The sequence below is a fragment of the Rhinatrema bivittatum genome, chromosome 14, assembly GCF_901001135.1.
Source record: "Rhinatrema bivittatum chromosome 14, aRhiBiv1.1, whole genome shotgun sequence".
NCBI classification, from domain to species: Eukaryota; Metazoa; Chordata; class Amphibia; order Gymnophiona; family Rhinatrematidae; genus Rhinatrema; species Rhinatrema bivittatum.
The window spans coordinates 37,817,058-37,843,780 of NC_042628.1; the positions used below are offsets into that span (position 1 = coordinate 37,817,058).

General features: G+C 43.0%; 2 protein-coding genes across 5 annotated transcripts in view; both read right to left on the minus strand.

Moving 5' to 3' along the window:
- Positions 1 to 4,880, minus strand: part of AMDHD2 (amidohydrolase domain containing 2) — a 46,992-nt gene extending 42,112 nt beyond the window's left edge. For 2 of the 4 annotated variants that reach the window (XM_029576997.1, XM_029576994.1), the window contains exon 1: positions 4,711 to 4,880. The gene's annotated coding sequence lies outside the window, so the exon portion shown is untranslated. Of the gene's footprint in view, positions 1 to 4,634 lie in introns of all 4 variants that reach the window. The other 2 variants (XM_029576996.1, XM_029576995.1) reach the window with 2 other exon arrangements.
- An 18,743-nt stretch (positions 4,881 to 23,623) lies between these two features.
- Positions 23,624 to 26,723, minus strand: part of ATP6V0C (ATPase H+ transporting V0 subunit c) — a 57,686-nt gene continuing 54,586 nt past the window's right edge. The window contains 1 exon segment of the mRNA XM_029577725.1: positions 23,624 to 24,809. Coding sequence (XP_029433585.1) covers positions 24,605 to 24,809 — 205 coding nt within the window. The 3' untranslated portion in view covers positions 23,624 to 24,604.

The following is a 26,723-nucleotide window of genomic DNA, read 5'->3' on the forward strand; positions in this document are numbered from 1 at the left end:
GATCCAGAAAGGGACAAAAAAGAGCCCTCCTTCTTGGGCACAATGAAATAAATGGAATAATCGCCCCATACTTTCTTGAGACATAGGTACTAGAATCACAGCCCTTAGACAGCATAGACTCCACAGCCTGCTTCTTCTGCGGGGTGTAGCACGGAGATACTAAGAAAACATCCTAAGGAAGACTGCAAAACTACAGTGCATATCTTTCTCATATCACTTCCAGTACCCATTGATCTGATATGACATCAACTCACCTCTGATAAAAGAGAGAGAGGTGTCCCCACATCACCTGTTCCTGAGAGTGGGTCGGAAAACCTTCATTGTGAGGTTCGGGAGGATCCACTATCCGAGCCCATGCCTCACTTGGGCTGTCTGGGATGAAAGGACTGACACCTGTCTAAAGGCCAAGACCTCTAAAAATTTGTCCTTCTGTAGGGACGAAACCACTTGGAACCCCTGAAACAACTCCTCATACCAAAAGGTGCTGTAACTGCTTCTTATCCTTTGGCAACCGAAGAACCAGTGATTCTCCCCACTTACTGGCCAGTTTCTCCAGCTCACTCCCAAACAAGAGCGAGCCTTTAAAAGGCAGTTTCGTAAGATTAGCTTTGGAAGTTGCGTCGGCCAACCAAATTCACAGTCATAACTGACGCCTGGCTGCTATTACTGAAGCCACTCCTCTGGCCGAGGTACGGACCAAATCGAAGCTTGCATTTGCTAAAAAGGTGGCGGCAGGTTCCATAACTGCCCTGAAATTCACTCCAGAATCATTAACCTCCTGAGAAATAAGCAGACAAGAGCGAACCACCAGGGAACAACAGGAAGCTATCTGCAATGTCATTGCCACTCCTTAAAACATTTGCTTAAGGATGGTCTCAATCCTCCTATCATCCAGATCCTTCAAGACCATTCCTCCACTTAGAAACTTTGGGGCTTAAACATAGTACCAGAAGAGGGAGAGGCCACCGCCTGAGGATCTGACCTGACAGGATTGGACTGGGCTGAGGACTGCGCTTGAAGAAAGGATTGCAATCCTTGAAAATGTTCTACCCAAGAGAAAGCAGAAGGATCCATATCAAAAGCAGAAGGCACTTGTGCGGGCCTCACTGCACTGCCATCCCCTGCTGAGGAACCAACCAGTCAAGGGAGTTCTAAGACCAGGTGTTTCTCTGGACAAGTCCTTAACCAGGCCATCAACAGGCTGAGAAGAACCAAGCTTAGTAAAATCAGAGGACGATGACTCTCCCTGAGCCTCTAAGCAGCGCTGACACATGTTAGAGAGCACTCCAGGCTGAGGTGCCCGAATATGACAGGCAACACAGAAAGAAAGGCGCTTAGGTTTCTTGGTCACTAGCGCCATTAGTCCGTCAGTACTCTTAACAGTGCGTCCAGCCAATTCACAATGAAAACATTTAGGTGCACAGAACTTGTGCGCACAAACGTTAGGCGCCCCAAGTCTATGCGCTGCAAAACTAAGCTCACTGTCACCGTGCCAAACCTGGACACACAACCGATTATGTATGAGAATGCGTGCACAGGCAGGGTGCCCAAACGAACCTGGGTGCACAATTCAGATGCACAGCCGGATGCACCTGCGCACACTGACAGACCTGTAGAGGGCAGCCGAACATGCAGAAAAGCATGCGAAAACGCCACTGTGGCCTACCACTCGGCACACAGGAAAAAAACCTAACAGCGAGGCTGCTCAACCCGCCAGGCTGCCCAGTTCTCTAACCCCCACAGGGGCGGGAACGAACGTCAGAATGGTGCACCAAGCACAGAGACCGGAGGAAGTGCTCACAACTCCTCTATGCTGTCTTTGACTCTTTTTTTTTCTTTTTTTAAACTTACCTGAGCTCAGCCCTTACCAGCTGAGTACATAGACGGTCTCCGGCTACAGGGGGAGAGGGCATCTGCCGTCACCGCCATGCTCGGCTTCCTACACCCGCTGCCGTTCAGTTGTTGAAACAGCTACTGGTAAGTCCATGCCGGCTGAAAAACCAGCTACCGGGCCAGGGTACTCATCTGAGGGACCATGGAAATCACCTCAGAAATTCTGAACTGGGGGAGGGACCATTTGGTATCACCGCAGGAGAGCGGGCAAATTAGTTTTCTCTTTTTAAAAGTGAAGCAATCCCCGGCAGGGAGATGCACGTCCACCATCTGCTGGAGACGGAGAATGCTGGCAGGCCGATGTTACTGCAGGGGTAATTATACTGTGACGTCAGTTTGCTCAGTCTCCATCTGCTGGTAGAGGTGTATAACCCACTGGTCCTGAATCCATCTATCCACATGCTAGGAAAAAAGTTATTACTTAAAGATGCAGAGCTTTAAATATTTTGAGCAGAATTTCCCTAGAAGTACATTGTAAGAATGTCACTTCCACCCTCTCTCCCTGCTCCCCTGGCCTATCTCCTTTCACTTTGCCTTCTTAGGGCCCCCCCCCCCCCCCCAACTCCTCCACCCTCCAGAATCTCTCCACTTCCCTGGTGGCTCAACCCCTTCCACTCTATCTCCACTCCCAGAGTTTGACCCCTCTCTCAGTATTGTCCCTCACACAGGCTCCCTCTGTCACTCTCTCTCACATACACAGGTTCCCTGTTTCTCATGCACGCACGCACACACACACACACACGCTCACACGGGCTCCCTTCTCTCTCATGCATACACCCTCATAAAGGTTACCTATCTCTCTCTCACACACCCCTGCACATTGGCTCCCTCTTTCTCACACACACACCAGCTCCCTCTCTCACACACACCCACCCACAGGCTCCTTCTCTCACAAGCAAGCAACCTTTTTCATGCACACCAGCTCCCAATCTCTCACACATATACATATTCTTTCATAAAGTCCTCACATACACCCTCACTCATGCTCTCACTCTCACTCACACACACAAGCTCACAGTCTTACACACACACACACATCTTCACACATAGCCTTGCAGTCTCTCACATAACCTCTACAAACAGACTCACTCTCACCGGAGCCTGCTCCACTCTCGGCATGCCAGAACGTGCACCTCCATCTTCGCTGCAAGCAATATGGGCTGTGCTCGCAGCTCGCCGGGGCCTGCTCTGCCGCGATGCGGCTCGCCGGGGCCTGCTCTTTCTTTACCGTGAGTCCAATGGGCTCCGTTCGTGGCACACTGAGATCTGCTCCATCTTCGGCACAGCAGGATGGGGGTCCACTCATGGCACACCAGGGCCTGCTCCAAATTCTGTGCTCCGCAGTAGCACAAAATTCCCCCAGGAGTAATGTACTCATGCACCAGCTCCCATATGGAAGTGAGGAAGGAGCAGAGCCTGTGATTGTACAAGGATTCAATGAGTCTCTGTGCTGTCTGCTGCCTCACTACCTAAGAAGTCATGAGCCAGCCTGGGAGTCGGGGAAAGCGATGAACAATGGAGTGAAGAAGAAGGGACTGGTATTCCTGGGGGAATCCTAAACCTACCAGCGTGTATGGGGAGTTTTGTTGGTAAAAAGTGTGACTATTGGACACTGCTGCTGGCATCCATTTTTAAATGTGTAAGGAAGATAACATGGGACCATGTCCCTATCTCCATTCCAGTACCATTTGGTTGGCATCTGCACCAGGAAAGGGAGAAGAGGTTCCACCTGTAATGATAGTGGACCCTTGTGCAGTGGCGTGGATGGCACAGCCTAGTAGGCGAACCTACTAGACCCACGCTGACAGCTGTCAAACATGCACTGGGCTGGGATAAAGCTGGACCTTCACCTATACTAACCCCGTTTCTAGCACGTTGAGCCCTTGGGTTCCAGGGGCTGGCAGGACTTAGGCAAAGAGTCCCACAGGAAAAAAAAAGAGTCTGGGGTCGGGCAAAGGGCAAGGCAGCAGTCAGGTGACTACCAGTCAGTCCAATGATCAGGGCAGGCAGTAAGGTGTAGTCGAGGGTCATAGCAGGGGTCAGTGGTAGGCAGAAGGGAAGTCTGGGTCTGTGGCAGAGGTCAGTAGCAGATGGCAGGGAGAAGAGACTTTTGGGTTTGTGGCAGAGATCAACACAAAGCAGGCAATCAGTAGACTAAGATGAACCAAGGCTGGAAGCAGGAAACATGAGGCAAGACTGGACAGGCAGCATGAGGCTGGACAAGGCAAGGCAGGATCAGGTACACTGGAGCAACACACACTACTAGGACAGCAGGAGGACCTATTACTGAGGCAAGGGGTGAAGGGCTCAGCAGGTTTAAATAGTCTGACGTTATCTGCGCGCACCACATCCACTTTCCTGCCGTGTGAGCCTATATTATGCATGCATGCACCTAAGGGTGGTAGTGTAGCAATGGCAGTGTCTTGGGGTGAGTGTAGCCAGCCAAACGTTATACCACCATGTAGGCTAGCAAAAATATACCAATCCTTAACTACAGCGGCAGGAAGCCACCAATCCTGTCACCTCATTCACCAAATCACCTAGTTCTGGGGATAGCTTTGACAATCCTCCTGGCTCAGACTGCAATGTAAAATCTGCTTCTGGCACTTCCTATGCTGCTCACTGCTATCAAACAGCCAGTTTAAAAAAAGCAAACCATGAAGCCTGCTAGTACTCCATTGCATCTCTCGGGACTAGGACAGTGGCAACATGCGGACACTGTGAGAACCACAGTCCTATACCTGCTGGTCTTCCCTGGTGGTTTCCGTAGCGATGACGCGAGGTGGCCTGTGCAAGAAGAGAAGGAGCAGTACTCACCTGTACCCAAGTTACTGCTGGGAAATACTGGAAGCTTTTATCTAAAAGTTGGCTCTGGTTTTCATATATATCCTATATTATATAAATAACCCGTCTCCTCAGCTCCACGTTCTTCAGTAACTGCAACTGATCTCAAACTTTTTTCCCGTGTCACGTGAACTACAGTCAGCTGACAAGATTCGGCCAGCTGAGAAACCCCGCCTACTGCCCTTACATCATCCGGTTCTATCAGACAACCATGCTGATGAGGTCAATAGGGGATAGTGGAACCACTGAGCAGCCATTTTGGGGAGGTCACATCGATTTTGGCCGGTGGTTTGATAGGGTTTAGGGTGGTAATGTTAGGAGAGCGATTGAAAGTGCAACGTAAGGCACTGGGAAAAGTAGCTGTTTCTGATCGCTAGTTGAGACCCATTGAAACTTCAAGGGAGGTTATTCTCCCTTTCCGCAGCACTCCCCGTCTTCTGCTCTGCATGAGCAGTATAGGATTTTAGTGCCCCTCGAAACACCGTTAGTACTGTTACACCTTATCCTTTGACGTCTGACAGCAGGGAATAGATTCTAAGTAATGCAGAGCCTCCGTTTTCTGCAGCGGTTTTCCAACCTTGCTTGTGTCTGTATAATTTATTCTGTTTTTATTGAGTGAGGGGAAAAGTACATTGTTCCTGTTTGTATATATTAGGTGCCTGCTATGACCCTCGACTACTATTTATTTATTTAATTTCCTGGGCGGCGGAGACTGTGGTCATGAAGACCTCCGCCGCCATGGGAGCCCGTCCCCGTGGTGGCGAAGAAGGGGTTTGCGGTGAGCCCCTGTGTGCATATGAGAATGGAAGCCTGGGTGTTTCTATGGTAGCCTTGCTCTCCTCGCACTAAGTAGATCCCTATCTGTACTACTACTACTACTACTACTACCTAGACTACTCACAATCTACCTAACCTTAACTATTTGCACTACCTCAACCTAGGAGACTACTATCTAAAGGCTCAAGATATACAGTACAAAGACTGTAAAGTGTGCTTTACTGCTTGAGTTTCATTCAAGTTTTGGATTGGAGGATCATTTTACTTTGAGGTATTTAACTTCTATTCATAGACATTTACTATGGTGTAGTATATTCCTAAAAACCTTTGTTCAGGGTCAACATTTTAACTTGAGTGAGATTTTTGCAGCGAGTGTTATGGTTACTTTTTGTATTCTCCTATATTTGTTATCTCAATAAAAGAATCATTTTTTGTAGCATAGGATTTTTCTTGAACTTGATGCATTAGTGTTCCTTAACTATAGATATATAGACACACACACACACACATATATGTATATACACACACATTCTTTGTTCTGATTGAAACTTGAAATAGCATGTAATTTGACTTAATTTTGATTATAACTTGCCTTGAGACTATTTTAGGGAAAGGTGAAATATGTTTATAAATAAATACAGGGAGAAGATCTCAGGGATGTGTAGAAGAGAAAGAAAGGGTGAGAGGACTGGGGAAGGGTAAAAGTGTGAGAAGGAAACAGTAATGCGGATAGGAAAGATCTGGAATTTGGGATGAGGACGAGAAGAGGGAGGCAGTAGGTGCCAGGATATGGAGAGAAGGGCAAAGGAGGGAGGGAGAGAGGAAGGTTTCAGGATCCTGGAGATAGACTCCAAGACCAAGAGAGAGAGAGAGGATCTGAATTGCAGGGGAAGGGGAGGGGTAAGGAGGCAGGTGTCCTTACTGTGTTCTGGTCCTGCTCCTCTTTGTATCCCCTGTTTAACCTCCTACTCAATCTGGCATATATTCAGACAGCTAGTCCCCATCTCCTATCTCCCAGTCTGGCACCAGTCCCCTCACGCTACTGTACACAAACACATTTCCCTTCTCCCCGTTTCCCAGTCTCTCTCACACAGACATATACCTCCAGCTGATCCCCTCTCAACTCACAGCCTTCCTCTTCATCCCCCTCATGGTCCCTCACTCAGTCCCTCCTAATCTCTACAAAAAGTATCCTTCTTTTCTCTTTATGCTCCAGATTCACCCCTTCCCCTCCTGTCCTTGAATGACAGGAAGGGAAGGGCTGATTTTGTGAGTAGATGAGCTCTTCCTTACTTTGGTGCATGTGCTGTAGGCTTCCCTCCCACCCTTCCTTTTCCTATAGCCAATGCTTCCATTAGGAAAACTAGGCATTTCCTAAAATGTCAAAACTCCCAGTATGAGCCCCTGGGCGCTGGTGGAGACCATCCCACCAGCATCCGAAACAGGGAGACACCTGGTGGAGCCCATCCTGCCATTTGCTAAAGCCTAGAGAGAGAGGCCCAATGGAGCTGCTGATGGAGTCCATTCCACAGGAAGCTGACGAACAGAGAGTAAGCGGGGCCACCGGCAGAGCCCATCCCACTGGTGACCAAAGACAAGAGGAGGCGGCCCAGCAGGACTGCTGGTGGACTTCATCCTGACGCTAGTGGCCAAAAAAGAGTGGGGGAGGCTGGTATGCATGAGAGAGGAAGAGTGTGGGTGTGAAAGTGAGAGAATGCATGAGAGAGCAGGATTGTGGGTGTGAATGAACGTGTGTGAGAGAATGAACATGAAGAGAGTGTGTGTATATGAGGGGGGGAGAGAGAGAGAGAGGAGAAAGCATGTGTGCACCGTCCCAAGCCACAGAAATCTCACAGTTACTGGAAATGAAAAGTTCCCAGGTATGAAGCGGGGGAGATTTTTAAATCCTTATTAGTTTCAATTATTGGTGTTATTTGTGTCTGCTGTTTTGAAATATTTTATTGAACGTGGAAAACTTTTTAAACTTTTCCCCGTTTTTTTCTTTATTCAAGAGACTTACCAATTACAGCATCACATTGGAAGAAGACAGACAATCAAATTACAAAGCAAAAATAGATATAATCTAATAAAACCCGTGTCTCATAATCAACAACCACCTCCCAGCTGTTTTTCCACATTAGAACCCCAACCTAGAATCAGAACAGTCAAGAAACCATTCTTACCAGCCAGGGTTCAGCCCCTCACCCCCTTCCACACCAACACTCATCCCACATTTCTCCAAAATCAGTTCTATAGGGCCAGAAAGGTAGACATAGAAGACTGAATCTCCATAACTAGAGCAGCACCAAAAATGTTGCCACAGCTGCAAAGTACCCCGCTTTATGAGAGATTTCTCACACGTTAAATCCAGAAAGTCATAAAAATATTGCACCATCAACTGCTCCCACAAAGAAACAGAAGGAGAAAAAGCTTCCACCCAAAGCATTAGAATCGGTTTTTCCGCCACTACCCGCCCCAGGTAAATAAAGCGCTTTTCCCATGCATTGAACAGAGTAGCTACCATACCTGCTCCCCATATTAGCAACCGGGCTGTAAACTCAATTTGCTTCCCAAAATCTTTTTTTCAGTCCAGCTTGAACTCCAACCAGAACTAGCTCAGTTTATGACACCGTACAAATAACTGCATAAAAGCAAACAGCTGCTTGCTGACATGTGAAACACAAACAGTGGGGCAGATTTTAAAACCGCGCGGGCGCAGATTTGTTCACGCGAACAAATCTATGCCCGATTTTATAACGTGCGCGCAGCCGTGCGCACGTTATAAAATCCAGGGTCAGCGCGCGCGCAAGGGGGTGCACAATTGTGCAACTTGCGCGTGCCGAGCCGAGCAGCCTGCCTCGTTCCCATTTCGGAGCGGCCTTGGAGGGAACTTTCCTTCCGCCCCCCCCCCCCCGCACCTTCCCCTCCCTTCCCCTACCTAGAATCCCCCCTTTACCTTTGTTGAAAAAGTTACGCACGCCGGCCGATGGCCGGCCCGTGATCCCGGGCACAGCGGCCATTTGCCTGAGCCTCCAGGCAAATGGCCGCTGTGCCTGGAGGCTCAGGCCCCGCCCCTTTTTGCAAGACCCGGGACATACGTGCTTCCCGGGGCTTGGCATGCGCAGGGGGAAGCAGGGCTATGTTTTCGGGGGTTGCGCATGTATCTTTCGCTCGCAACCCTTTGAAAATCTACCCCAGTATCTGTATCAAAAGCACAAAGCTCCTATCCCTCTAACTCTAGCAAGAAAAGCCCTGGTCCTGTTTTACATCGTAACTCCTTAGCATACACATCAGCAGTCAACTTGCAAAGGGAAGAAAAATACCAAGTCCAAAATGTATTGTCCAATGCTACCCTCAAGTCCAGCTAAATGTGGTCCCTGTGTAGGATTGCTCCTCATCTTATACCAGCAAGCTATCCTATTAAATGATCTAGAAGTGTTTTGAAGAGAGGAAGACAAGCCCCCTACCAACAAACCCAGGGTGTACATTTCAGCACTCTCCCCAGGATAACACCAGCCTAACTCCACCACTCTATCCTCCCCCCTTCTTCAGCCCCAACCCCAGCACACTCTCACTCCATCCCCTTTTCCCTCCTACAGCTGCTGCTGTGTCCCTTCTCTGGCCTGTGCAGGCAACTAAAACCATCATAGTTGTTTCCTCCATCTGCCAGCTCTTGTCTTCTGGCCATTCAAACCCTTGTAAGCCACTCCCCCCCCCAAATCATCTTCCAGTAGCACTGGTGGTGGGCTAATATCTGAGCCTCTTTCTAGTCTGCTCAGCCATGTGGATGGTAGCCTGCATGTTTAGTGACCTCCACCACTGGCTCTGACAGACAGACAGCACCTGAAGATTTTTATATGTATAATTACTTAATTAGTAACAATTACTTGAAACCATGCAATCTTTTTCTGAACTCTCTATATAAGATTCTTGACGTGGCATCTGAAAGAGCCAGCGTTGCTGCAGCAGTGGCCACAGGAGAGCTGCTGTTAGCAGCGCTAACACACATACTTTGCAAAATATCTGAGTTTAGAAAGCACAGCCACGGGGCAGGAGAGGGACAATGGGACTCAGTGGTGTAGCCATGGGTGAGCCTGCGTGGACCATGGCCCACCCAACCAGGGCTGTCTGACCCAATAGAGGGATGGAGCCTGGAGCTGCAATGCCATTGCAGGATCCCATCCCTGTGACGGGGAAGAGGAGGATCAAAGCAAAAATGCATCGCAGGGATGGAATCCCACAGCAGCAGAAATAGGAGTTTGGCTGTGCCTAATGAAAAGGCCCCATATGTATATATGTGTGTGTGTGTGTGTGTGTGAGCCTAGGCATGGGTGTATGAGAGTGAGAATGGGAGTGAGTGTGCATCTGTCTCTGGGTGAGAATGGGAGCCTGGGTGTGCGTCTGTGTGTGTATAAGATAATACTTTTCCACTACTGGTCAAACCTCATCCCTCACACTAATGTTCCCATATTCTTAATAAAATCTGCTATACGGATATTTTTTGATAAAAATGTGTGGAAAAATACAAAGAAATAAAAAGGTTAAAAATTGAATGTGACGTGTTTGATGTATCCTCATATATGATTATATAGTTAATTAAGGTGAGGATTTGCTAATGAATAAGTGATCTGTCTTTTTTGATTATTTTATATATATACACACATTTTGAGATTTTAGCAATTTGAATATCTTTGGGGATGTGCATTTCTTATATTTTTATATTTTGCTCTTTCTTCCTTATTTCACTGTTCAGAGTCTAGTTTCTCAGGCTATTTTGGTTTTGTCTGCATGTTTCTGTTTCTAATTTGTAGTCTCTGTTTTGCCTGTGTGTGTGTGTGACTGAATTCTGCTCACCTGTAGTTTCTCTGTAGTAGTCCAGCTTATTCTGTTATTCCAGTAGGTGATGTATTAATGTTCTAAGGCCTGATGTAGTATTTGCATTGCTGTTTTTTCATAAGGTTGCTGTTATTTGAATCCTGAGAGTCAGTGCTGTGACTGTATGATATGGCAAGGTTCTAGATGTCTCTTTCGTTACAGGAGTTTGTTACTTCACAGAATAGCAGTAGAGGGATATTTTTTGCTGAGGTGACACCAGTATTTGAATATTTTACTTTCATGTTAGTTGTAATGTGAATTGTCCTAGCTCCACTCTGCCTCTGTTCTGATGATTAATGCTATTTTATGGTAGTTATATTGATTTCTGGCTTTTTGCAGAGGATTCATGAGGATCTGTTTGTTTGTTTTCTTTGCTTTTTTACATAGCCCCTCTCCATAGTAAATTATACCATGATGTTATGGAAGATTAAACTTGCTCTTTATATGTCAGTCTTTATCCACTAACTGTATGAGGATTTCCATTCATATATCTGTTAACACTCTACTAGTCAAACCAAAGAGAAGGGTGGCACAAGAATGTATAACTGGTCAATACATATATCCACAGCTTTATTTGTGTTAGGACCAACAGGAAAAGCACTTGAATTACAGTATACACTGGCTATTCAGGAAGCCCCGACCGGCCGTGTTTGCACCAAGGCTGTGGCAGGGGGACCAGCAGGCATGCATATCTGCAAATGAAAACAATTTGTAGGTATTGAACAGAAGGCTAGCACAGAAAAAATTCCAATAGATTCAATTGTTTATACAGAGAGAGGAATAGTAAAACCTACCAAGCATGGATAAAGCACTGTGTGAGAGTCCTGGGCTACCACAGCTGCTAAGGTACTGTGGCCGTAACATTCAAATACTATAATATGAAAAGAGATCCATTATAAAGCCAAACGGAAGGGGGTTTGATACTTATCTTTATGTGTGTGCTGTTTACTCTGCATTTCTGATGTGCTCAATCCTCTACTCATTATAGTTCCTGTACCCAAAAACACGAAGATGAAGCTAAAGCATTTATAAAGCAGGGAATGTTTAATTCCTGCACATGGGTAGAAAATATGATCAAATATCACATGCCTTCTGAAAACATTTAGATTTGATATCACTACAGTACTAATATCAACCAGCAAAAGAGAAGAGGTGAGATTTGAATGGTGGAAGGGGAATGATTGGCTATTAGTAATGGAACATTATTATATGTTGAGAAAGAGCGACTGCAGGAGAAGAGAGTATTTTATAGATTTATTTTATTTTGTTAGCTTTTATATACTCAATTGCCCTCCTTGGAGTGAGGAACAGAGTAAAATCAACATATATATTATAAAATAAATTACATATAAAAAAACTGACTAATTAATAATCAGGAGTTAGATGAATGCAAAGGGAGGAAAGATCCTGGATAGAAATAAGGCCCAAGAGATTAGCAAGAGCAAATATATGAACTTAAAAAAACCCCAAAAAACAAAAAACTTATATTGGATTTTAAGAGATGCCCTCTTCCTCCCACCAACACTGCCTTGAGAGAGCCCATACCTCTCAGATCTTGGCAGCTAAATAGGATCAGGCCTGGTTAGTGCTTGGATGGGAAATACCAGGCCCTGCAGACCAAAAAAAAGCAATAGCAAGCCACCATAGGATCCTGCCCCGAATGTCATAGTCACCATAGTGGGGCTATAATTGCTTATGTAAAAGACAAGACACTTACTACTACCACCCCCCCCCCCCCCCCAAAAAAAAAACAAAACAGAAGCCATGGAGGAATTTATCTGCATGTTGAAATTTCTGTTATTTGAAGAAGAGGCATAGTGTGGTCTTGAATGCTTGTGTAGCACATTATCTCTGGCTATTTCTTGTGTTGATCCAATAAAAGATGTGACAACTTTCAAAGAACTGAGCTTTCTCTAGGACTAGTACATCTCCTAGAACTCCATGCTCAGCTGCTAGATCTACCCTGTTTTTTTTCTAGGCTCTTTAATCATTGAACTTCTACCATTTTGCATGATTCATGAAGCTGAATTTAGAGCTTGAATTTAAATGAGGTCTCTTCTCCAGTGAGCTTGTCTGCGTGTATTGGTAACAAGTTCACTGTGGATTTGTGCCGGAGGCTTTTTTTTTTTTTTTAACACACTAAACATTAATTAAACATGAATGAGTAATGTTCTGTTTAAAGACAACCAAGGGAGCTGACTGTAAGTTCCATTTTACTGGGTTTGAAGACAGCATTCATCTTGTTTATGGTATTGATTGGTCAGAACTCAGAAGGGGCATAGCTTCTCTCTTTGAAAGGAACAGGCCACAGCACTCTCTAGCTAGATGGTTTAAAGAGTAGACAGGTAGCTTTATCGTTTTCTACTTAATATGCACCATGAACGTTGATGAGGCACTTACATAACACCATTGTGTGTGCCCTGGAAAGGGAGAACTTAGAGCTCCATTCACGCATCATGAATATTTCCTATAAAGGGGACATCTATATAGCTTTGTCCAGGGTCATAGTATGCTCAGACAGCTGTGTGAGTGTGTACACTGGGATGGAGATTTCTCTTACCATACAGAGTTATGGCCTTCCATACTTTGAAGGGGAGGCACATTTATTTTTAAAAGATGTTGGGTTGCGTGGTGGCACTGACATGCAAGCTGATACAGAACTGGGCCTACAGGCAATATTCCATAAGATCCAGCATCTGCTCACTCTGTTTGGACATGAGGAAGGGTCAGCACCCAAAAGCTAGTTATGAAATGAGTCCGATTAAAAGATGTTATATTATTTCTTTTATGGTATCAAGACAAGAAATGTGACTTGTAAATTGAGCTACATGCAGCAATGGGTAGAATTTTAAATGAAATATAAGATTTGGCATACTGGGTCAGAACAAAATGTCCCTCAAGCCCAGGATCCTGTTTCCAACAGTGGCCAATCCAGGTCACAAGTACCTGGCAGGATCCCAAAAGGTCAGATTCTATGTTGCTTCTCCCACACATAAGCTGTGTATGTCCCCATGTCCACCTTAATAATGCTTTAGGGACTTTTCTGCCAGCTACACTAACTGCACTCACATTCTCCAGCAACAAATTCTAGAGTTTAATTATGCATGGAGTACAAATATTTTCTCCTATTTGTCTTAAATGTATCAATTCATACCCTTCTTGATCATCACCTACACTTTATACTTTTTGAAAGAGTAAACAATTGATTCATGTTTAGTCATTCCAGTCCAGTCCACTCATCATTTTATAGATCTCTATCATATTTCCCCTCAGCAGATTCACTCTTCTCCAAGCTGAAGAGCCTTAACCTCTTTAGCCTTTCCTCCTACAGAACTCATTCACTCTCCTTTCTCAGTCTGGTCACCCTTCTCTATCTCTTTTCTAATTATGATTTATGTTTTTCAGCTGCAGTTCTGATCACTGCACACGATATTTAAAGGTGTGGTCGCACCATGGAGTGATAGACATATTATGATCTCTTTTATTCCATGTTCTTTTCCTAATTCCTAGCTTTCTAGGCCACTGCCTCACAGTGAGCAGATGGATTTCAACATATCCGATATCTAGATCCTTTTCCTAGGTGGTGACTCCCAATGCGGCACCTTGCAGTGTAGCTATAATTTAGGTCGCTCTTCTCTCCCTGCATCACTTTGCACTTGTTCACAAGCAGGGCCGGCAGAACCATTAGGCCTGGGCCTAGGGCACCGAACATCAGGGGGCACTAGCAGGGGCAGTTCCATAATGAGGCAGGGCGAGGCAGCCACTTCAGATGGCAGAATTTGGAAGGGGTAAAAAGTGCCCCTTCAAAATTCTGCCCAGCCCCATCCCATTCATGCCACCCTCCTGACACCCCCCCCCCCGACAACCTCTGGTGGTGCAGCGGGACCCCCGGGAGTGATCTTTCACGCCCAGGCCATCGGTTGCCACTAACCAAAATAGCAATGATGGCCTTTAGCCCCTCCCATGTGGCAGCCGACGGCCCGGGCACAAAAGATCACTCCCGGGGATCCCCAGCGGTTTTCATGAGTCGTGGGAGGGTATTTTATTTAAAGTGGGGGAGGCCCCTGTGGTCCCCTCCTCAGGCAGCACATTGCCTTGAGCTGCCTGAGGAGGGGATGTGGCCCAGTCCACATTAAATATCATCTGCCATTTGTATGCCCAGTCTCCCACTCTTGCAAGGGCCTTTTGCTCTTTCCCACAATCCTCTTGTGATTTAACAACTTTCAATAGTTTTGTATCATCAGCAAATTTGATCACCTCATGCATTGCTTCCATCACTAGGTCATTTATAGATGTTAAAAAGCAATGGTCCTAATACAGAGCCCTGGGATACTCCACTATTTACCCTTCTCCAGTGAGAAAATTGACCCTTTACCCCTCCCCTCTCACTTCATAGTCTGCCTAAATTTATATTTCATATAATCTCCAATTAATGTACATATTGTATATACTTGCAAATCTTGTTTATAATATTTAATGCTATACTCCCATTATATCTCCCCCCCTTCACTTACTCTCTTGTTAACATGTTATATTTGTTCGATGTAAAGCGCCACCCCAGGCATCTGTTTGCGTTACACTGTGAACCGATGTGATATCCTTGATGAATGTCAGTAAATAAAAATTTTAAATAAATAATAATAATAAATAATAATACTCTGGTTATCTTTTCACCAGTTCTCAATGCACAACAGAACATTGTCTCCTATCCCATGCCTAATTTCTTTAAGTCTTTCATGAGGTACTTTGTCACCTACTTTAAGAAAATTCAGATATTACACCTAGCTTACCTTTATCCACACCTTCAAAAAAGTGTAGCAAATTGGTGAGGCAAGACTTCCCTTGCCTAAATCCATCTTGACTTTGTCCCATTAAACCATATCAATGTTTTCAGTAATTTTTCTCCTTAGAATAGTTTCAAGCATTGTTCCAGGCTCAGACATCAAGCTCATTGGTCTGTGATTTCCCACATTACCCCAGTACTCATCTTAAAAACTGGCATTACATTGGCCACCTGCTATTTATTTATTTTGCCATTTTATAGAGCATCATTCCAAGTGAAGATCACAATGGTTTACATCCTGCCAAATATTATAAGAACCAATTACATTCACTTGATGTGTTCATATTTTTTACAATTTAAGCAAAAGACAAGATAAGGAAGTATTGGAAGATGATGTGTAAACTTCACGTAGTCTTTGTAACCAAGGGAATCATGCTTGATGTGGTTAATATGGAGCTAACAGAATCATTTCTGTCCTGTCTACCAACGTAGTCTGTAAATTATCATTTAAATCAGCTAACAGTATGTCTACAATTTCATTTTTCATTTCTTTCAGCACCCTAGCTTGTACACCATTTGGTTTAGGTGATTTGCTACTCTTTAGTTTGTCAAGTTGCTCTAATAAATCTTTCATGAACACCAAAATGTGTTTCTCTGAATCACTTTTGGCATGATTATCTGTTTTTACATTCATTTAATCACTCTAGTATGGCCTTATCCTCCCTTTTACCCCTCAATCATCTACTAGTCCAACTAATTACCTTGCACGCTTTTTGCTTTGACTGTACCTACACCAGATTTTGAGTTTTTGCTTCCACAGCAAGCTTTTTCAAATTCTGCCTTGCACTTCCTCATCACTGCTTTGCAGCTAACTTGCAAGTGCTTCTGCTGGTTCCTATTTTCATTTGGATCCCTTTTCCATTTTTTGAAAGATGCTCTTTTAGCAAGAACAGCCTCACCCTTCACTATTTAACCAAGCCTGCAGTCATTTGGCCTTCCTTCCACCTTTTTAATGCATCGAATACAGCTGGACTGGGCTTTCAAGATGGTATTTTTAAACAACATCCATCCCTGATACATACTCTTGACCTTTGCAGGTGCTCCTTTGTTTTTCCTTAACCATTTTTCTCATTATCTCCCTTTTGAAAGTGAAATGCTATTGCAGATTTCCTTAGTATCTTTCCTCCAGTTATCAAATCTGATTATGTTATGATCACTAGTGCCCACTGGCCCTAATAGTTTATGAAATCATGTTTTACTAAGGATTATGTCTAAAATAGCTCCCCTCCTTGTCTGTTCTTGAACCAGCTGCTCCTTAAAGCAGTCATATTTCATCTAGAAAATTCATTTCCTGCTGTGACATTTATTCACTCCGTACTAGACTAGTTGAAATTATCTATTATTACTGAGATGCTAATTTTGTTACCTTATCTAATTTGTTAGCATTTCATTTGTCTGCTCATTCTGGCCAGTAGTATATCCTTCTTATATGGAATTTCTATCCATTCTGCAGTGCACTTACAAACCGATATAGTACAGTACACTCCAGCGTGCACTGTTAACCCATGTTTGGATACGCTAGCTTATTACCCCTTACTGAATAAGGGATAATCGCAAAAATGTGCTTCCAACCCCCCGAAACTAATAGGCCCATCAACATTCATTTGCATGTTGCGGGCGCTATTAGTAATTCCCACGCGATAAAGAAAGTAAAATGTGCAGCCAAGCCGCACATTTTACTTTCGGAAATTAGCACCTACCCAAAAGGTAGGCGTTAATTTCTCAGCACCAGGAGATATTAAGTCAGAGGTCCCAAAAGTTAAAAATAATTTAAAAAAAAAAAAGTTTAAAATCTGCCTGCAGCTCGCCGGTTGAAAACCGGACGCTCAATTTTGCCGGCGTCCGGTTTCCGAACCTGTGGCTGTCAGCAGGTTTGAGAACAGCCGCCGGCAAAATTGAGCATCAGCTGACAAACTCGCTGACAGCAGCCACTCCTGTCCAAAAAGAGGCGCTAGGCACGCACTAGTGTCCCTAGCACCTCTTTTTACCGCAGGCCCTAATTTGAATAATGTGACTTGTAAATTGAGCTAGATGCAGTAATGGGTAGAATCGCACACACAGGAGAGCGGGCAACTGCGATTTTTACTGTATCGGCCTGTTTCCTGCAAACTTTTATCCTGTTTGACTTTGTTCTCTTTAACACATAACACCAACCCTCTACCAATTTAATCTATCCTATCATTGCAATAGGAATTTGCACGCTGGTGTCATTGTGTGCCACTGCTAAACCTCCTTCCAGCAGCTCTCTTGAGATGCCAATATTATCCACTTCTTTATTCAGTGCTATGTATTCTCCCATTTTTTATTTTTTAAGACTTCTAGCATTTGTATATAGACATTTCAAAGTCTATATTTTGTTTGTATTTACCACTGACATCTGCTAAGCAGGTTATTTGGAATTTTTCTGCTCTTTACTTAAAGGCGCCTGTGCTATTATAGCATTCATTGCAACCTCTCTCAGAATGTCCTAACTTCTGTTTTGGTGGTATCCTTCAGATACTCTACACTATTTCAAATTGTGTATTTCTGAGCGACTGTCAGCTTTTCCAACAACCTGATACAAAACAGACTTAGGCACAGATTTAGAGACTGGGAAACAGTAGGGCAAACATGCAATATTTTTATTTATTTATTTTTTTTTTTAGAATTTTACATGGAAAAGATTAAATAAGCACAAGTATGAAACTTGTGAACAGTGGCACCAATCATCAAATTTAAATCCATCTTCTCTTTGATTTATATTCCACCTTTCAAAAAACCTTCATAGTATTATAACTTTAAAAAATATATCTTTCACTTACCTCATGCTTTGGACTGGTAAGAGAGGCTGGCCATGCAGTTTCCTATTAATAGGAAAAGGGAACATAAGGGATGGCAATAAGCCATGGTTTTGGGGACAAGCACATTTTCGGAGGTAAGAATGTCATTTGGAGAGAAGGGGAGTAGCCGCCTAATGGTTAGAGCAGGGCACTACAAACCAGGGACGTCTGAGTTCAAATCCCACTGCTGTTCATCAAGAACTTGGACAAGTCACTTCAGCCTCCATTGCCTTGAGTACAAATGTAGACTACAAGTAAGTGGCCATAGAAAAATGCCTGAAGAGGCAGACTACAGCAAGATTTCCATAGTTGGGAGCAGCTGGATTTTTGGCAGTGCCACCTCCAACACCATCAATTGCACCTTTGTAACTTGATGCTGAATATTTTATTATGGTGTATTTATTATACTACTTTTGCTGTTTAGTCACATTGGGTTGAGTTTTTTTCTAAGGAAGGTGGTAGATAAATGCAGGGCAGTCATAACAGGTGAGGTGTGTGGGTTTCAGGTCCAGAAGGTGCCAAACATCTCATCAGGGGGAAAGGGAACCATCATGTGCAGCTACCACAGTAGTGACCTGCCCCCTTTGGCAGCTGACTGAGGCTTCCACACTGCTAGGATTCCACTTATCCTAGCAGTCAGCCAGTTTGTAATCTACACTACAACCTTAGCACCCTCTCTCAAGCTTCTCATTTTATTCATAAGCACCCTATGCAGGACCAAATCAAAAGCGTTGCCGAAATCCAAGTATATCACATCAAGCACTTATCCTTGATCCAATTTAAAAAAAAAAAACAAACCATCAATGTTCAACAGGGCCTTAGCTATCCTTTCCTTCAGCAGAAACTCCATTAATTTGCTCACCAATGAGGTGAGGCCAACAAGGCTGTAGTTTCCATCCTCCTTCTCTACTACAACTGCTCTTCTCCAGTTACACAGCACAACTCCTGAATCCAGGGATCTATTAAATATGGATTTCAGCGAGCTGCCACTACATCTCTGCACTCCCTTAAGGATCCTGGCATGTACCTCCATCTGGTTCCATAGCCTTGTTCACATTGTTTTCCTACCTCTTCCCATACATTCTCATCTGTAAAACAGTTTCATCCACCACATTCCCATCTAGTCTTGTGAACCAGCAACAGTCCTTGCACTAAGGGCTTTGGTGAACATCACACTAAAGTATTTGTTTAGTTCTGCCTTCTTAGTCTCTCTCCACACATTGGTTCCTGCCCCCTATTCAATTTCACTATAGCAGTTTAGGCCTCCCTTCTTTCTCTGATATGAACTGATAAAACTTCAGGTACTGTATATAACTCTTCAGCAATCTTTTCCTCCACTTGACTTCTTACTTTCCTGATCTTTCTTAATCTCCTTTGGGTTTTGAAGGCTGTTCTGTCTGAATTTCTTCAGCCATTGCCTTTGAGAAGCAGATGTTTCTTTACCTTCGTACCTTGTTTACTTTTCTAACATATGGATGTTGCCTTTGTAATAGCATCTTTTAATTTGAGGCACTGTTCCACCTTACCTATTAGCTCCCAGTGGTTTAGTTCTTCCTCCAGAACATCTCAATTTTGACAAAGGCTGTAGTTTTGAAATTCACAACTCTGGTCTTCATACATCTTTTTTTTTTTTATTGAAAACTGTACCATGTGATCACAGATGATCAGGAGGGAACCTACCCAGACATTTTCCCTATTTATGAGCACCAGATAGAGTATCACACCCTCCCTCCTAGGTTCAATCAGAGACCCTTGCAGGCCATCCACACACTACTTCATGGAGATTCCACAGAAGAGACACTCCCATCTATATCTGGAAGACTAAAATCTAAGTAACACTTTTATCCCTTCTTTCCCACCTTGTGAATGTCTTCAACCAGATCGCTGGCCAGTGCTTCTGTTTGCATCAAATAGACCTCAGATTATACCAATATAGATGAAAGCAAATTTTTTTTATAGCCAATCATGCTTTTTCCTTACCCCACATCCCTTACATTTCAGTTGTATGGATTTTGTTTTTGACATAAAGAGCTAGTACCCCTGTTCTGTCCTTTGCCAAATCAAGAGAATTTTAGCTCCTGCTTTAAAATCATCCCATTTTATGGTTTAAGAACTCACTCTTAAAACAGCCATTGCTCACAGCTGTTTTTCATAAAAAGTTCAAGGTGAGAAGGAACAATGCTAATGCAGTTAGACATGGGGGCAGGAAAATAGTAACTTAGTGTAGCAGAAGACGTCTGACTGTGTAGTGCAGGAGAGCTCTTAAACATCTTATGCCTCAGCTTACAATGAAAATATGTTTAGTGAAAAGGATGTAACTATGAAGACCAGCATCAAGCTGCATTCAGCCAATCATAACCTACTGGCTAATGGATCAATAAGAGCATGTACCAAACTGACCTAGCTTCTTATAAAGTTCATTAACACTAAGCATTCACACAAGTGATTGAAAGGCCACTGCTGCTTTGGAGATTGTCTAATACAGTGATGATTCTGCCTACTTACAAAACAAACTGCAACACGAGACAGAATATCAAGTTCCATAAAGGTGGTGACAGCTTGGACAGGAACTCTGCCTATACTTTATCTGCTGTGGTGCAGCCAGTTCTGACAGTAGTTGGTATAATGTTTTTCATACAATAGCTCTGGCATAAGACAGTGTTGCTCTCTGTAGCAGTATAAGGGTTTACAGCCACGATGCAGTATTAACATTTGTATCCCTCCTTTACCAACCATAGAGCCTACTTGATCTTTAGCTTTACCTTTGTTTACACTCACTGACAGATGCCATCTCTTTAATTCAGATGCACCAATACCATTTTGCCTCCATGACATTCGATGTAGGTGAGAAAACACTGAAAGGAACTGACCTCACCCTTGTTTCCATGCTGTGAACTTTTAACTCCTGTTTCCTATCATTTAACCAGGTTGATGCTCACCAGACCACCATGCCTGCTTATCAATCTATAGTTAAAGGCTTTACTGAAACCTAAAGCAGACCAGTTCATCCACTTAAACTTGATTTCCCTTAACTCTCCTTTGCAAGTTCGATGCCTTGGATTCAAGATATTTCACACATCTTTCATTTGCAATTTCATTAGCTGGGAAAAGTTAAGGGGACCAGTTGCTAGTTTTGTGCAGAGTAGCATCAGCCTTCACACTACTGCTCTCTTGCAAGTAAGTCACCTTAATTCTAAATGGCAGAAATACTATAAACCAAATCAAAGTGACTGAATCATGCTGGTTGTGATGCCTTCTACTGAAGGCTCCTAGCCAAAGGCAGTATTCTAGAACCTGTCAAGACCACATACTCCATATTGGTCTAAATAATTGGTTCTCAGGATTGTTTTAAGAAAGAGGTGATACGTCCCTACCCATTCTAACCTCCTGCCTCATTTTTCTCTACTTCACTATGCTGTTCTCCTTGGCAGCCCCAGTTAAACCCTTGCTGTCTTCTCCAGCAGGCTGCTACTCCCTCCTCCAGCAGTGCTGTTTCCTCCTCTGCCAGGAGATCATGAGCCACAGTGCCATCCTATAGGATTTCTGCTTTTTGTCATGAAGACGAGCTGTACTGAAACCTGTCTGATAAGAACAGGAATTAAGTGCCCTTAAATCATTTAAGTAGACCAATATACGGTAGTAGATCCTTCAAGATGTGCGATTTCAAAAAATGTACATACATTTTTTTTGTATTAGACTAAAAATCTACAATGATTCCAGCTCTCCCTGGACCACTAAATCATCTTGATTAGGCTTGCAGCTACCATTTTAAAATCTTTTCAGAGACCACATTCCATGCTTAGAAGCAGAATGTAGGATAACTTCACAAAAACCAACAGAAGCCAGCTTCCTCTTTTGAATAGTCCAGGTTTTACATTTAGAATTCCACAACATTTTCCCTACCAGCAACAGCCTACAACACTTTCACTTTATAAGCTGCTCCAAAAGAAACACTGTTTAATCTTAGGAAAATTTCACCTGACCAAAAAAAAAGCCACACCAGGAACAAGATGTTAGGCAAACAAATCACAATAAAGTTTTGAAATGACAGACAATATATAATTTTTTCTACATTAAAAAGCTAGTTCTACTGTTAGCTTCCCCAATAAACTACAATTTTCGTAGCTTATACTGCAGCTTTGGGAGTCAACTAGTCAACCTAGTGGGGGCCCACAAAACTCTGCCCCCTCTGGCTGGCAGAATCAGCCAGTGATAATCAAATTTCATTTGAATCTGTTAGGTGCTAAATTGTGTGAAGGAAGCAGTAAGCAAGAAGTGTAGTATTACTAGAACAGTTACAATGAAAAATCTAAATACTTTATATAGGGCCTCCAACAAGCCAGGCACATCACTGCTGAAGTACTGACTCTGCTTCTCACAAGGTATCTGTGCAGTATAAGCATGTATCTCACACACCTGGCAACTGTGATGAAGTTGCAATTTCAATCTAAGTAATGGTGGCAAGTCTTAGCAATGGCATAGCCAAATTTAGCAGTGTAAAACAATTTGGCTACCTGGCAAAAGCAGGTATTAGACTGACCAATTTCATGGTCTGTAACAGTCGAGGCCAGAAGCAGCAGGCTATTGTGTTTCTTTCCCAATCAAGGGAAGGACTACTGCAAGATGTGATGGTATAATTAACTACTATGTTACAGCTTCCCATCTGAAGCTCCTCGATTGCACTGCACATGCAGTGGCTATGCAGTTTTAGGGATCAAGCAACTACTGTCAAACATGCCTTAGAGCATTCTGAAGTTAGATTCAGATATCTGCAAGATCATTTTACATGTGTTGCCATGTTCTGGGAGGGAGAATATGTACATTTTCAAGACCAAGAAAAAAATTCAGCTTTCAAGTACCCCTGGTTCCAAGCCATTCCTTCTAGAATAGTGACAATCCATGAAAAAAATTCAGCTTTCAAGTACCCCTGGTTCCAAGCCATTCCTTCTAGAATAGTGTCAATCCATTTAATTTGGTTGGGATTTTCTGCATGTTTGTTCTTCTCAGCAATGACCTGAAAACTGTATTCTATGCTCTAGCTGCAAGGTAACAAGAACAAGGGCCATGTAAGAATCAAGTTAATTATAATCAATTCTAGCTAATATTCACTATGAGAGCAATTTTGAAACCTCATAGGTAGTTTGCAGCCCCACAGGTATTTTGAAAATTCTTGTATATTTGAGAATATAAACCAGCCCCCTTGGAGATTCCACTTGAAAAAGTCAGGTAGTGCACACAATACAGGTGCATTCATAATCACTTTGCATATACATGAGAGCAGATGCAAAATACGTGCAATGCTTTGAAAATGGGATCAATGCATACTTCCCCATTCCCACACAGGCAAACATTTATATTCTGCTTTTCAGCCACTTCAAAGCAGATTACATTCAGGTACTGTAGGTACATGTACCTTCACCTGGACCAAGGGGGCTGGGGAGGTGTGCAATAATCCAACTATGTTTATGCAGGTAAACATGCATTTATGTGCATAAATTACTTCTACGCCTAGCTGCTAAATATTGGGCACTGACACTACTACATAAAAAAATCAAACTGATCTACAATAGGATATGTGAGCAGAAGCTGTTAAGACACTGTTTAATTATATTTTCAGAAACAAATAAAATGGACCATTTTTCTACATGCAAAAATCAATACTGCCAATTCCATAATTTCCACTCCATGTAATCGTGCTATTTTACCTTGCCTTTAGACCACTGTTCCACAAGGAATGTTAGAAAAATGTGATCATTAGCTAAATAGAGTTACTACCACTAGAAGTCACTGTATGTTGTGTTTTCACTAGTAAAAGCAAAATGGAAACAAACCACAAAATAACCCTCTCCAGGCATGGAGGAAGTTTTATTTGGAAATATTGTATAACTGGAACCCCATTTGGTGCATCATCTTAATGCTGCATCATATATATATATCTCAATTTTTATTTCTCACTCCTGGTGATATGATGGGTGTCAGATTGTTTCTCTTATTAAAACACAAAAAAACAGAATTCACACTCCAATATAAAGAACACTACAGCAATCTAAGAACCAAATTGTTACATCCAAGGAATTCTCAGTACTTAACAATTAAACCCCACAGTAATCTATAGCTAAAGATTAATATATATGTAGCATGGGAAACTTGGAAAGAAGGGTAAAGGAGAAGTTATGCTTCATTTCAATGTATTAACAATGTCAAAATTATCTTTATAAATAAAAATGTCCAGTGAAAAGAAGATTACAATTCTATTCCATATTTATACAGAGTATTTGACAAAAATGGTTTGGAAAAAGCCTGTATGTTGGGGTAGAAAGGGGATCCGCCTCAAGCCTAGAAATGGGCTTGTGGTAGCCCATCCAGCTACATATCCAAGTATGCACACGGGACAGACGATTCACTAACATACATTGCGCATTTACAAGATCAACTACCCAACAGACAACTGTACACAGTGTGGAAATAAAACCATTATTCTGGTGCTTCTGGTTGTTTGTTTTTTCTATGTAGTATTTTCATATACTCTGTGGTTTGACTTTCTTCTCTCACATTACTTTGTGGAAAGGATCAGGGCCACAATGAGACCATAAAGACCCAAAACTTCAGCAAAAATCAGGATGAGAATCATTCCCACAAATAGTCGGGGTTGCTGTGCTGTTCCTCGCACTCCTGCATCTCCCACGATTCCAATGGCAAAGCCAGCAGCCAGACCACTCAGGCCGACACTCAAGCCAGCACCCAGCTGAAGGAAGCTCCTACAGCATGGAGAGACAAAGAAAAAAAAAAAAAAAAAAAGAGAAGCTTGTCATCCACATGTGATCCTTAAGGGTTTTAGAAATACAGTGCCCCATTCTCCAGTTCTGATATAGTGCCATTCTGCCAACATTCAGTTCCAGCTTGGGATGTGAATTCATAACCTAACCTGAGGCAAAAAGAGTGAGTCAAGGTGAGAAGAGGCTTTTCAGAGCACTACTGAAATCAAATGCTAGTTGTGAGGGAACCTCAAAACATACAAAAGAAAATATTCTAAATGGCCTGTGCTATAGAACATTCCCCATCCTGAACCCAACCACCATTTTTAAGGCCTACAACTCCATGGAGAGGTGGAGGAAGAGAAGGTAGGAGAGTTGTCTTTTATAGGCTATTGGCCAGCTGTAATAAGGAACCTTTTTAGATTATACATCAGGTTTCTAAATACCAGGAATTACCATCAGTTTCAATAAATGTTACTCTAGATACTAATTCCATAAAGATTGCCCTCTGAACTTATTTGGGCACACAGATTCTATGATGCCCAAATAAGGCAAGGAATAAATCTATATTAATCACTGTATTAAGGCTTTGGCAAGTCCTCAACTGGTGTAAGGTGGTGGTATATTTAAAATCTGTTCTAGAACCAGATGTAATAAGGCTTGTGGTAGAACTGTGCACTGAAATTTTGTACACAGTTTAAATGGCATGGTAATGGTAAATATATAAAAAAACCCAGCTCCTGATGCAGTAAGCAAATGGTATGCTAATGCAACCAAATCTGTACATGTTTTAACTTTGGGAGTTTCCAAGCCCTTGGGCCTACACAGCCTGCCCCAGCCTGAGAGCAAGATCTGGCCTCCAGTAGCAATACAGATAAAGTATAGCAGGAACAAAGGAAAGCTTGCCTTTCCCTTTCTATTTCATGTAAAGAAAGCATGCTTTGTACACAAAGCACATTTTCAGTACATAAAATTTATGTAGAAAAAAGTTTTATGTCTTACAAAACTGTGTGATATCTCATTTCATGCACAAAGCATGCTTTTTGCATAAATCGACTGGTCCTGAGCAGAACTCCAGCTTAGGCCCACTAACATTAGCCCTAGGTGTCACATTTCCAGTGCTAAGAAAAACATGCACTTAGCTTATGTACCTTTGCATGGTGGGAGGGTGGGAAGGTATAATTTATGCCTTCATTAGCCTCTGATTTACATGAAAAAGTTCTACCCAAAGAGCATAGGTTTACACACTGTCTGTATGCAAAATTCCTTGATGCATAGAGTGCACAAAAACTGCACAGAAATGGGCAAAAACCTATGCACTGTAAGCACCCCTTTACTTCAGCCTTGATAGTTATGTACCTGATCTAGAATGCACAGAACACCACAAGTTGGCTTACCGTCAGGCCGAGTCTGTAAAGATCACAGGAGAAGAGGCGCTCCGTGCCCAGTCATCTCTTGGGCACACAATCCTATATTTAAATGAGGGGTCACATTAAAAGGAGGTGCTAGGGGCGATTACGCACCCCTAGTGCTCCTTGGCCCAGGAAGGTGGCTCTGTCAGTGGGTTTAGGAAACCATTCAATTTTACAAGTGGTTTTCCAAACCCACTGACAGCCATCAGTTAGGAAAATGGACGCCGGTAAAATTGAGCATCTGTTCTAACCAGATTGGCCGGCACATTTTTATTTATTTATTTTACATTTTTGGATCCTCTGACTTAATATTGCTAGGATATTAAGTCAGAGAGTGTACAGAAAAGCAGTATTTTCTGCTTCTCATACACTTTCCTGGGCTGTTCATAAATTTACATCTGCCCTTGGGCAGGTGTTAATTTATGAGCGTAAAGTGTGCAGATTGGCTACACATTTTACTTTCTGAATCCTGGGTGACTAATAATCTCATAACATGCAAATACAT